This window comes from Nerophis lumbriciformis, linkage group LG14 (genome assembly GCF_033978685.3).
Source record: "Nerophis lumbriciformis linkage group LG14, RoL_Nlum_v2.1, whole genome shotgun sequence".
Classification (NCBI taxonomy): Eukaryota; Metazoa; Chordata; class Actinopteri; order Syngnathiformes; family Syngnathidae; genus Nerophis; species Nerophis lumbriciformis.
In genome coordinates, this window is record NC_084561.2 from 28,277,049 (window position 1) to 28,289,826 (window position 12,778).

Sequence of the window (12,778 nt, forward strand, 5' to 3'; positions counted from 1 at the left end):
CTGTAAGTTTATTGTAGATGATAAATCATGCATCTCACCTGGACAGAAGAAGTCTGAGTAGGTAATCCGAAAAGTTGGGACACTTTGACAGCCATTGAGGACCCGAAAATGGTCAGAACGACACGAAAAGACGCTTGGCCCCCCCCTCCCACTCACCCCAGTTCTTTGTGAGGATTATGAGACATTCTTTACCTAAATGACAGCGAACCTTGTACAGTAAGTGATGTTTTATTATGTTAGTTGGCTCTCATAAATTTTGCAGTGAGTAATAATTAATGATGAAGAAAAAAATGTGCCGCACATGCTTCAAATGATCCAAATATGTAAATATTAAATGTTATTATAAATGTGCCCGTTACTACATTACATATATACTTACATCATGTATATAAAACCTCTATGGAGGTGTTTGGATGTTTTTTTAAGGGCTTTGTTGGCGGAAATGCGCGGCTCGCATAAGCTCCATTGTAAGCAAACTTTTGATCGCATGTATTTAATATTTAGAATGCAAAAAAACCCCGAAAAACATCCATCATCTTGTCTTTCATAATGCTTGTGAACAATAAGCAAACTTTAAAAAAAAAGTGCAGTCCACTTTTAAGGCAGATGTAAGCCTTTGAAGTTCAGTGTTAATTTGTGTTTTGGCGACACCTAGTGGTCACAATAATCTATAAATTAAAGGGCATGATGCATTAAATAAAATGATGCAGACACATTTGTTTGTGGATACTTTAAATTACGGTTCTGCCTTGGAGACTTTGTATCTGTAAGTATTGTGTAACTGTAATTATTTTATACTTTTACATTGACAAATTTCATGTTTCATACTGCAATATTGTTCAATTTAGGACACTTATTACGTACAGTATGTCTAGCTTACTAAGATGTATTGACCACAACAAAGACATTTTACGTGTGCTTCGTGGATCATGAGAAAGCCTTTGGCAGAGTAGATTGGATAAAACTCCTAGAGATCCTACAGAGCTGGTGTTGATTGGCGTGATTGAAGGTTGATTGCAGCACTATATATGAAACAGACAGTCAGGCTGAAGGACAGTATGACAGATCCTGCTGTGATCAGACGTGGAATCACACAGGGGTGTTGTTTATCACCCTTGCTGTTTAATGTCTATGCTGAAGCGAGATGCTTTAGGTCAGGTGGATGAAAGCATTTGTGTGGGAGGACATCTCATCAAGACAGTGAGATACGGGGATGACCAGGCCCCAGTAGCTGGCTCTGTGAACGGTATACAGCTCATGATGACCAGGATGCATGAGACAGCAGAAGATTATGGCAAAATAAACGGAAAGAAAACAAAGTCGATAAAGATCTTAAAGCAGCCAGGTGAGGTGTACAGCTGAACCAAGTGATACAGTTAAAGGCCTACTGAAACCCACTACTACCGACCACGCAGTCTGATAGTTTATATATCAATGATGAAATCTTAACATTGCAATACATGCCAATACGGCCGGGTTAGCTTACTAAAGTGCAATTTTAAATTTCGCGCAAAATATCCTGCGACGCCTGCGCGTGACGTCACGGATTGTAGAGGACATTTTGGGACAGCATGGTGGCCAGCTATTAAGTCGTCTGTTTTCATCGCAAAATTCCACAGTATTCTGGACATCTGTGTTGGCGAATCTTTTGCAATTTGTTCAATGAACAATGGAGACAGCAAAGAAGAAAGCTGTAGGTAGGAAGCGGTGTATTGCGGCAGGTGTTGTGCCGGATAACGCACCCCCGCCGTAGAATGCACCCCTTGACTGTTGTGCCGGATAACACAGCCGGTGTTTCATTGTTTACATTCCCGAAAGATGACAGTCAAGCTTTACCATTGGCCTGTGGAGAACTGGGACAACAGAGACTCTTACCAGGAGGACTTTGAGTTGGATGCGCAGATGCGGTACCGTGAGTACGCATGCAGCTGCGGCTTCCAAACATTTGATCGCTTGCCCGTACGTGCGTGCCGCTATGTGCATGCCACGTACGTAACTTTGGGGACTTTGGGGAAATATATGTGCTGTATGAACTTTGGGGAGGTGAACGGTACTTTGGGCTGTGGGATTGAGTGTGTTGTGCAGGTGTTTGAGTTGTATTGGCGGGTTATATGGACGGGAGGGGGGAGGTGTTTGTTATGCGGGATTAATTTGTGGCATATTAAATATAAGCCTGGTTGTGTTGTGGCTAATAGAGTATATATATATGTCTTGTGTTTATTTACTGTTTTAGTCATTCCCAGCTGAATATCAGGTCCCACCCGCCTCTCACAGCATCTTCCCTATCTGAATCGCTCCCACTGCCCTCTAGTCCTTCACTCTCACTTTCCTCATCCACAAATCTTTCAACCTCGCTCAAATTAATGGGGAAATCGTCGCTTTCTCGGTCCGAATCGCTCTTGCTGCTGGTGGCCATGATTGTAAACAATGTGCAGATGTGAGGAGCTCCACAACCTGTGACGTCACGCTACTCGTCTGCTACTTCCGGTAGAGGCAAGGCTTTTTTATCAGCGACCAAAAGTTGCGAACTTTATCGTCGATGTTCTCTACTAAATCCTTTCAGCAAAAATATGGCAATATCGCGAAATTATCAAGTATGACACATAGAATGGACCTGCTATCCCCGTTTAAATAAGAAAATCACATTTCAGTAGGCCTTTAAGCGACTTTGGCAGTATAACTGCACAAAATGTATACTGTGACAAAGAGTCCTTGAAAAAGGACAGACTAACAATAATAATCAAGGCGATGGTCTGGAGTACATTGCAAAATGGTGCAGAAACATTGACATTTCGCAAAGAGATCAGAAGACTAGAAAGCTGCAAGATGTGGATGTGGAAGAAGGTCATAAACATCAGGTGGTCTGACGAAATGAGTAATAAAGAAGTGGTACGGAAGGTCGGCTATAGTGTACATCGTCCACAGAAGGCAGAGAGCCCAGATTGGCCACACACTACGTCACGGAGATCTGCTCGTGGTCATGATTGAAGGTAAAGTGGAGGGCAAGAGGCCTACAACAGGGAGAAGAAAATCTGGAATGCCTGATAGGGTAAAGGATGGCGGCTCTTACGAACAGGTCAAGAGGCAAGCAGTGAAGCGGATGCTTGAAGGACTGGACCTGTCCTAGCAGACCACTTGTGAGAGCGTGTGCTTAGCTGCTGTGTACTGTAGCTGCTAACTCCTTAAAGCCTAATGCTTGTATCCCGACACGTGGCTTCTTCCCGTAAGTGAAAACCAGTGGTGGTCATGCAAGCAGTGCGCTTACTATCTGAGTACAAAATAGGCTTTTATCTTCCTGCAAAAAGCAGATATGAGCAAAAAAAATCTAGCTATGCAATGGAAAAGATGTCTATACTTTATCAAAAAAGATTTGTCGAGTGATATCAAGGTTTACGTGTTGGTAGCGTTCCCAGACATATCAAACTATTGTGCGCCAGATGCCATTTTACACAACAAAACAGATGAAAACTTGGAAAAGCATGGAGGTCTACAACTTCTTTGTGTGTGGCTGGTTCAAGGAAATTGGTATCAAGACTCTCCCAGATACATATGCATAGTTTTTCCTCCGGTAAGGTTGCATTTCATGATTTAACTTTACGTCTAATGATGTTTGCTCCTGTTGCACGCACCATTTACAAGTAGCGTGTTTTTCCCCGTCTTTATAAAAAAAAAAAACATTGTGTATGTGCTGAAAGATTCATTTATGATTGCTGTCTTTGGTAAAAGCTTGACTCTTTTAGGTTTTGCTTACATTCGCTTTCTTTTATTTAGACACACCAAGTTGGTTCTTTTCAAAACACTCGTAGCAAACATGTGTTTAAGAAATACAAACAATATCAAGATAATGCTTAAATCAAACAAACCTTTAACAAAATGATCACTGCAAACTTGTGTATTCTTCGACTCTGCTCCTTTGGACTAGATGCAAGTCGATATCATCCGATACTGTTTTCTTGCTGATATCGGACCAATTTCCTATATCATTATCGGATCGGGATACCCCTTGTAAAAAACAGTGTCGAATGTATAGTATAATTCTGGCGACTACGTTTTATATATTTATTTATTTTCAACAATGTATGTAAAATAAGAAATGTAATAATCAAATGCATAGGCGATTGTGTAACGATATCTGAGGCGAATCCTTATACATATCTTTCCATAAATTATTCACTGTTGCTAGCGGCCATCTAAAGGCAGCCGTAATTACGAAGTGGCCCTAAATAAAATTGAGTTTGACAACAATGGTTTTACAAACCCCGTTTCCATATGAGTTGGGAAATTGTGTTAGATGTAAATATAAACGGAATACAATGATTTGCAAATCATTTTCAACCCATATTCAGTTGAATATGCTACAAAGACAACATATTTGATGTTCAAACTGATAACAAATTTTTTTTTGCAAATAATAATTAACTTTAGAATTTGATGCCAGCAACACGTGACAAAGAAGTTGGGAAAAGTGGCAATAAATACTGATAAAGTTGAGGAATGCTCATCAAACACTTATTTGGAACATCCCACAGGTGTGCAGGCTAATTGGGAACAGGTGGATGCCATGATTGGGTTTAAAAGTAGATTCCATGAAATGCTCAGTCATTCACAAACAAGGATGGAGCGAGGGTCACCACTTTGTCGACAAATGCGTGAGAACATTGTTGAACAGTTTAAGAAAAACCTTTCTCAACCAGCTATTGCAAGGAATTTAGGGATTTCACCATCTTCGGTCCGTAATATCATCAAAGGGTTCAGAGAATCTGGAGAAATCACTGCACGTAAGCAGCTAAGCCCGTGACCTTCGAACCCTCAACCTGTACTTCATCAACAAGCGACATCAGTGTGTAAAGGATATCACCACATGGGCTCAGGAACACTTCAGAAACCCACTGTCAGTAACTACAGTTGGTCGCTACATCTGTAAGTGCAAGTTAAAACTCTCCTATGCAAGACGAAAACCGTTTATCAACAACACCCAGAAACACCGTCGGCTGCGCTGGGCCTGAGCTCATCTAAGATGGACTGATACAAAGTGGAAAAGTGTTCTGTGGTCTGACGAGTCCACATCTCAAATTGTTTTTGGAAACTGTGGACGTCGTGTCCTCCGGACCAAAGAGGAAAAGAACCATCCGGATTGTTATAGGCGCAAAGTGTAAAAGCCAGCATGTGTGATGGTATGGGGGTGTATTAGTGCCCAAGACATGGGTAACTTACACATCTGTGAAGGCGCCATTAATGCTGAAAGGTACATACAGGTTTTGGAGCAACAAGTGTTGCCATCCAAGCAACGTTACCATGGACGCCCCTGCTTATTTCAGCAAGACAATGCAAAGCCACGTGTTACATCAACGTGGCTTCATAGTAAAAGAGTGCGGGTACTAGACTGGCCTGCCTGTAGTCCAGACCTGTCTACCATTGAAAATGTGTGGCGCATTATGAAGCCTAAAATACCACAACGGAGACCCCCGGACTGTTGAACAACTTAAGCTGTACATCAAGCAAGAATGGGAAAGAATTCCACCTGAGAAGCTTAAAAAATGTGTCTCCTCAGTTCCCAAACGTTTACTGAGTGTTGTTAAAAGGAAAGGCCATGTAACACAGTGGTGAACATGCCCTTTCCCAACTACTTTGGCACGTGTTTCAGCCATGAAATTCTAAGTCAATTATTATTTGCAAAAAAAAGAAAAGTTTATGAGTTTGAACATCAAATATCTTGTCTTTGTAGTGCATTCAAATGAATATGCGTTGAAAAGGATTTGCAAATCATTGTATTCCGTTTGTATTTACATCTAACACAATTTCCCAACTCATATGGAAACGGGGTTTGTAGATGAAAATGAAACAGTCATCAAAATGAAAATGAATGAATATTAGACCATATTAGATTTGAATCAAAGAATGTGACTGTTACTATGAATTGATTACGTGGACCCCGACTGAAACAAGTTAAAAAACGTATTCGGGTGTTACCATTTAGTGGTCAATTGTACGGAATATGTACTGAACTGTGCAATCTACTAATACAAGTTTCAATCAATCAAGCAATGTTAGTAGTAAAGCACACACAGTCTATAGTTTATAGCTACTCACTCTAATGCCTTCTTGCCCCTGCTCTCCTTCAGCTCCTGAAGGCCCAACGTCACCCTGTGGAGGCACAACACAGAACACACATGTAGACACACTCACTAGTATTTGAAATGTAGGCTGTGTTAGACACAACGAAGCTATAATTGCATTAAAAGTACAAATTGCAACAGCATGTTCAAGCTAAAGGGTGCTACAAAGTGAATATCCAAATATTTTCTAAAGGGTAGCGGTGAATGCATAACATTGTGTGGACGTACAGACCTTCGACCCTGGCTCTCCAATGGCACCTGGTTCTCCCTCTACACCAGGCCCACCCTGAAGTTGCAATCAGGAGTTAAAAATGAACTTTGAAATCTGCAAACAAAGAATGAATCACTTGAAAAAATAATCAAGAAGAACTACTTCAGGCCCTTGCACTCCTTCAGGTCCAGCCTCTCCAAGAGGTCCTCTGGGTCCCTGCAAGAGAACAAACATTGTAAAATACGTCAAATGCGGCAGTGTCATTACTTGACTTCCTCTGTAAACTGAGAATAAACCAGACATAATACACAAGTCTAACATGCAATTTCCAAACAAACACAAACAGTGGTGATTACATCAGTGAAACAGAGGAACCTGATAACATTGACAGAAGCAAGACGAGACGCATAACTAATACCACCCCTCGTACTATGGAAACCTCACACGCCAGCAAATATTTGATTGTTTGACATTTTTGATTTCCCTCGGGGCTGGGCTTATTTCCAGGAATATTAAAAACCTGAAGACAGCTCCAAGAGGCGTGGCAAAAGGTAGGAACTAAAGACAAATATCCAACGACGCCTTTTGTTTTCCCACTCAGGCAGTTCAAACTCTAGTAATAAGCCACATGAAACAACATGAAGCAAGCGGGTGCCTATGTCTTGCACATATCAACACAAAGTGTCATTATAGTTTCCAGATGGTGTTTGTAATGTGTGATGATAGGAGAGTAAGGCCGACTTACACCCTCACCGTGGGGGCCTCTCTCCCCAGTACTGCCCGGGATACCTGCTTTACCCTGTAGACATGCAAAGCACCAATCAATATTTGTGTAATCACAGAATGGAAGCAGGCTCTCCTTGTTCTACTCATCACCATCATCAGGGAGAAAACCACAAACATGATGAGTGTGCCTGATATTTTAGTGCTATGATGATCACAGACAGGAACTTTCCCACACACAGCCACACAGACTTTAGAGTAACGTCTTTTTTTGAAGTCCAGACATCAATTTGATGAGACAAGAAAGGCACTGCAATCGTCCCTCACCACATGGCGCTTCGTATATTGCGGCTTTACCACATCTGGAATATTTTTGTATTCTTTTTAAATATATTCTACAATTTGTGGGGCTTAAGTTAAGCATTTTTAAGCATAACAGTGGCTAAATAAACCAAAAATAATATTACTACAGTAGTATTGGCCATTAGAGGGGACAAAACCAATCATAGGGCACTGTTCAACACTGTGGCCACTGATTGGCTTAGCCTCAGACAGCATCACTAAATTGGATTAAAAGAGTGTAAGGGTGGCTAAAGGGTGTTATTTCTTGTGGGGCTCTCATAACGTTGAACAATGTATTTACAAGGTTGTAAACCGTTTGTTTATGCTGTAACTATGACAATGTTTGACTTACAACTAGGCATTCCTACTTTGCATAAATTTGTTTTCAATTAACAGCGATTAACGAGGGACAACTGAAAATGGAAACAGTATTTAGTCTAACATTGGGAGAGCGGCCCAATATACCTATTGCATTAATCCTAGTAATATAAACAAAAAAAGAAGACACTGTGGTTACAAATACAGACATTGTGGTTGTCTGTTGGCAAGTGGTAATAATAATAAATAAATGATAAATGGGTTATACATGTATAGCGCTTTTCTACCTTCAAGGTACTCAAAGCGCTTTGACAGTATTTCCACATTCACACACACATAATGAAACAAAACAGTGACCACAACATAAAATAATCACAAATTTAATGTAAAATAGCTCGCAATTAAATTTAATTGAAAAAAAAAAAAGCTTTAACAGAATAATTTCTAAACTAAAATAATCCCCAAATTGTATTGTATTTTTTTTTGTCTAATAATAATAATTATAATCATAATTTACATTTGCTATGCATCCAACATAAACAGATGGCTAAAACTGTCAGGAATTTCAGAAGACTGGGTAGTTTTGTTTCAAACACCAGATGGCGCTATGAAACCAGAGTTTGACAATGGAAGAGTCGTGTCATTTACATCATTCACAGCATAAAATGTGTTTCCATTTTCATATTCTTAGATATGACCTACTGTATACAAAGGAGCATTTTCATATAAAGTGACTGGGGTCTGATTGATTCTTTTTTGAACAAGTTCCTTTTTTTTTTTTCTCCTTTTGATGGTTCTACTGCTGCATGCAACATGCACTTTAGAACCCTCGAAACAGAAAAATGCAGGTACTCAATGCAGTACATTTACCCAAATAATGCAGCAGAAAAATAAATTGCTACTCACAGGCTTGCCGGGGAGGCCTCTGTCCCCTGGAATGCCAATTTTGCCCTTCAAAGAGAGAAATCAGTATTTTAATAGACATGATTGAATCAAAACTGACGACAAGTGGTCCTCGAGTTTTGTTCCTGTATTGTGATTTATTTTACATTTTGGTTTAAGTCGGAAACAACTAAGTCACTCACACGGTACACACAACACATTAAAGGCCTACTGAAATGCGATTTTCTTATTTAAACGGGGATAGCAGGTTCATTCTATGCGTCATACTTGACCATTTTGCGATATTGCCATATTTTTGCTGAAAGGATTTAGTAGAGAACATCGACGATAAAGTTCGCAACTTTTGGTCGCTGATAAAAAAGCCTTGCCTGTACCGGAAGTAGCAGACGAGTAGCGTGACGTCACAGGTTGTGGAGCTCCTCACATCCGCACATTGTTTACAATCATGGCCACCAGAGCGATTCGGACCGAGAAAGCAACGATTTCCCCATTAATTTGAGCGAGGATGAAAGATTTGTGGATGAGGAAAGTGAGAGTGAAGGACTAGAGGGCAGTGGGAGCGATTCAGATAGGGAAGATGCTGTGAGAGGCGGGTGGGACCTGATATTCAGCTGGGAATGACTAAAACAGTAAATAAACACAAGACATATTACATATCTATTAGCCACAACACAACCAGGCTTATATTTAATATGCCACAAATTAATCCCGCATAACAAACACCTCCCCCCTCCCGTCCATATAACCCGCCAATACAACTCAAACACCTGCACAACACACTCAATCCCACAGCCCAAAGTACCGTACACCTCCCCAAAGTTCATACAGCATATATATTTCCCCAAAGTCACGTAGGTGACATGCACATAGCGGCACGCACGTACGGGCAAGCGATCAAATGTTTGGAAGCCGCAGCTGCATGCGTACTCACGGTACCGTGTCTGCGCATCCAACTCAAAGTCCTCCTGGTAAGAGTCTCTGTTGTCCCAGTTCTCCACAGGCCAATGGTAAAGCTTGACTGTAATCTTCCGGGAATGTAAACAATGAAACACCGGCTGTGTTTGTGTTGCTGCAGTCGGCCGCAATACACCGCTTCCCAACTACAGCTTTCTTCTTTGCTGTCTCCATTGTTCATTGAACAAATTGCAAAAGATTCACCAACACAGATGTCCAGAATACTGTGGGATTTTGTGATGAAAACAGACGACTTAATAGCTGGCCACCATGATGTCCCAAAATGTCCTCCACAATCTGTGACGTCACGCGCTGACGTCATCATACCGAGACGTTTTCAGCAGGATATTTCGCGCAAAATTTTAAATTGCACTTTAGTAAGCTAACCCGGCCGTATTGGCATGTGTTGCAATGTTAAGATTTCATCATTGATATATAAACTATCAGACTGCGTGGTCGGTAGTAGTGGGTTTCAGTAGGCCTTTAAGGACATATAAAATACAGTAATAAAAATTATAAATAAATGGAATTAAATGAAACTGTAATAAATTAAAAAAAAACGACTGCTTATTTTAATTTCTGTGGTTGGTTTGTACAGGGAGGCAGACAGAAGCTCATAAGGAAGATGAAAATATTAGGCCGCTTAGTTATCACTGTGCATTTTATAGTAGAAGATCCTCTCACATGTTCAACGATACCATCTTTGGGCAATAAGGAATTAATGTACAGTATTGTTACACATTGCTGTTCCTTCTTTGTTTACATAAGAAACAGAACTTTTGAGCTACAAAGTGTTAATATTTGATACACGCTGTTCCTGCTTGGTTTACACAAGAAACATACATAAGTATTGACTCGACAGTTGACGTGTGTTTGAGTGCCGCTCAGAGATTGACACAATCCTGCCTTCCATCCACCAGAACCAAGAAAGTTAGTACGAATGAGAGGAAGAGAAAGACCAAATCAGACAAACAAACCATTAAAAACATGTCCTAAAAGTTAGCAGCCTAGGCAACCACTCCATAGCATCAGCCCACATCACAAAGCTGCAGCCAGTGTCCGTGGCATGCAACAACAGGCGTCCAAATAATGAACATCCAGCCATTTTCTACCACTTGTCCCTTACGGGGTCGCGGGGGGTACTGGAGCCTATCCCAGCTGCACATGGGCTGAAAGCGGGGTACACCCTGGACAAGTCGCCACCTCAAACAATGAACATGTATCCATAAAAATATCGAGAGAAGCTGCAAATGCTGTGTTTGCCCTGTTCTGTCTCGTCCTGACTCGACAAACTGGACTATCGAGCATGACCTTTGGTGCACAGTCATACAGACAACTTGTTGTCAAAATTGACCCCTGCGGTCGGTCACTGATATATATCAGCATTTTCTTAGTTCTTATCGTTACATGACGGAGAAGCAGCCCATAGAAAACACCAACAAAAGTCTTCTCCTCAAGGTAAACAATAGTATTACATTATTTCATACTCTAGTTGTTTGCAGTACATGCTATTGTTAAGTCTTTCAAACAGTAGTTTCTATCTAAATCCTTATTTTTCTTTTTACCACGCATGTTAAATTTTAAAATTGTGGCGTTTTGAGAGGGAAAAGCCCATATTATATTGATTTTAAATTAATTTCAATAGGCGGGGCTGCTTTGAGATACAAGTGTTTTGAGCTCGGTCGTGGAAGGCAATGTGCTCGTAAGTTCAGTACTGTATTTGCTTTCATACGCCTACACCTATAGTCGGTATTTTCTATGTAGCCTTGAGTTCGTAAGTGTATAAATTAGGGATGTCTGATTATATCGGCCTGCCGATATTATCGGCCGATAAATGCGTTAAAATGTAATATCGGAAATTATCGGTATCGTTTTTTTTTTATTATCGGTATCGTTTTTAAATTTTTTTAATTTATTTTTTATTTTTTATTAAATCAACATAAAAAACACAAGATACACTTACAATTAGTGCACCAACCCAAAAAACCTCCCTCCCCCATTTACACTCATTCACACTCATTCACACAAAAGGGTTGTTTCCTTCTCTTATTAATATTCTGGTTCCTACATTATATATCAATATATATATTTAAATATATATATTTTGTTTCCATTTATACCCCCATTATTTACTTTTTACTTTTTAAATTTGATCTCAACTCTGTACACTGCTGCTGGAATTTTAATTTTCCTGAGGGAACTCTCCTGAAGGAATCAATAAAGTACTATTGATCTATCTATCCATCTATCTATCTATCTATCTATCTATCTATCTATCTATCTATCTATCTATCTATCTATCTATCTATCTATCTATCTATCTATCTATCTATCTATCTATCTATCTATATCAATACAGTCTGCAAGGGATACAGTCCGTAAGCACACATGATTGTGCGTGCTGCTGGTCCACTAATAGTACTAACCTTTAACAGCTAATTTTACTCATTTTCATTATTTACTAGTTTCTATGTAACTGTTTTTATATTGTTTTACTTTATTTTTTATTCAAGAATTTTTTTAAAAATGTATTTATCTTATCTTATTAATTTTTTAAAAAAGTACCTTATCTTCACCATACCTGGTTGTCCAAATTAGGCATAATAATGTGTAAATTCCATGACTGCATATATAGGTTGATATCAGTATCGGTTGATATCGGTATCAGTAATTAAAGAGTTGGACAATATCTGAATATCGGATATCGGCGAAAAGCCATTATCGGACATCCCGAGTATAAATATAACTCAATAAAAAGACTAAAGTCTCTCTGGCATTCACAGAGGTCCGTTATACTGAGCAGGGCAAATGTTTGGAACAATATGTGGTGTCCATGTGGTGTCCAGGATGTGCATCTTCGAAACACACATGCTTGTTAACAAAGGATGATGCCTTTTTTATGACAATCATTATTCTTGGCTTTAGATAATGGAGGTCTTTTAGTGAGAATGTAAATCTTTCATCTAAAAAGGAATGTGTTAAGACATTAAATACTTGTACGCAAAGGCAACTTTTAGATTGTGATCTACTTTGAATTATAATCATTTCCTTTCGATTATCTTCAGTACATCTTCAGGAAATGGTCATAACATGGCAAGAGTTATTGAAACGTACAATTAATCCGGCTTCTCCTTTTGTCCCAATGTCACCCCTTTCACCCTGAGAAGAGAAAATAGAAAAATACTAGTTACGTTTCATGATCAAATCATCA

At 39.7% G+C, this 12,778-nt stretch overlaps 1 protein-coding gene across 2 annotated transcripts in view; it reads right to left on the minus strand.

The window, feature by feature from the left end:
- LOC133616842 (uncharacterized) overlaps positions 1-12,778 on the minus strand; it is a 271,957-nt gene that overhangs the window by 59,055 nt on the left and 200,124 nt on the right. For both annotated transcript variants that reach the window (XR_012050812.1, XM_061976458.2), the window contains exons 30-35: positions 12,682-12,726; positions 8,617-8,661; positions 7,073-7,126; positions 6,490-6,543; positions 6,349-6,402; positions 6,091-6,144 (exon numbers count right to left, since the gene is read on the minus strand). Coding sequence is in view for 1 of the 2 variants with exons in the window: in XM_061976458.2 (XP_061832442.2) it covers positions 6,091-6,144; positions 6,349-6,402; positions 6,490-6,543; positions 7,073-7,126; positions 8,617-8,661; positions 12,682-12,726 (306 nt within the window). In the remaining variant the exon portion in view is untranslated. The remainder of the gene's footprint in view (positions 1-6,090; positions 6,145-6,348; positions 6,403-6,489; positions 6,544-7,072; positions 7,127-8,616; positions 8,662-12,681; positions 12,727-12,778) is intronic.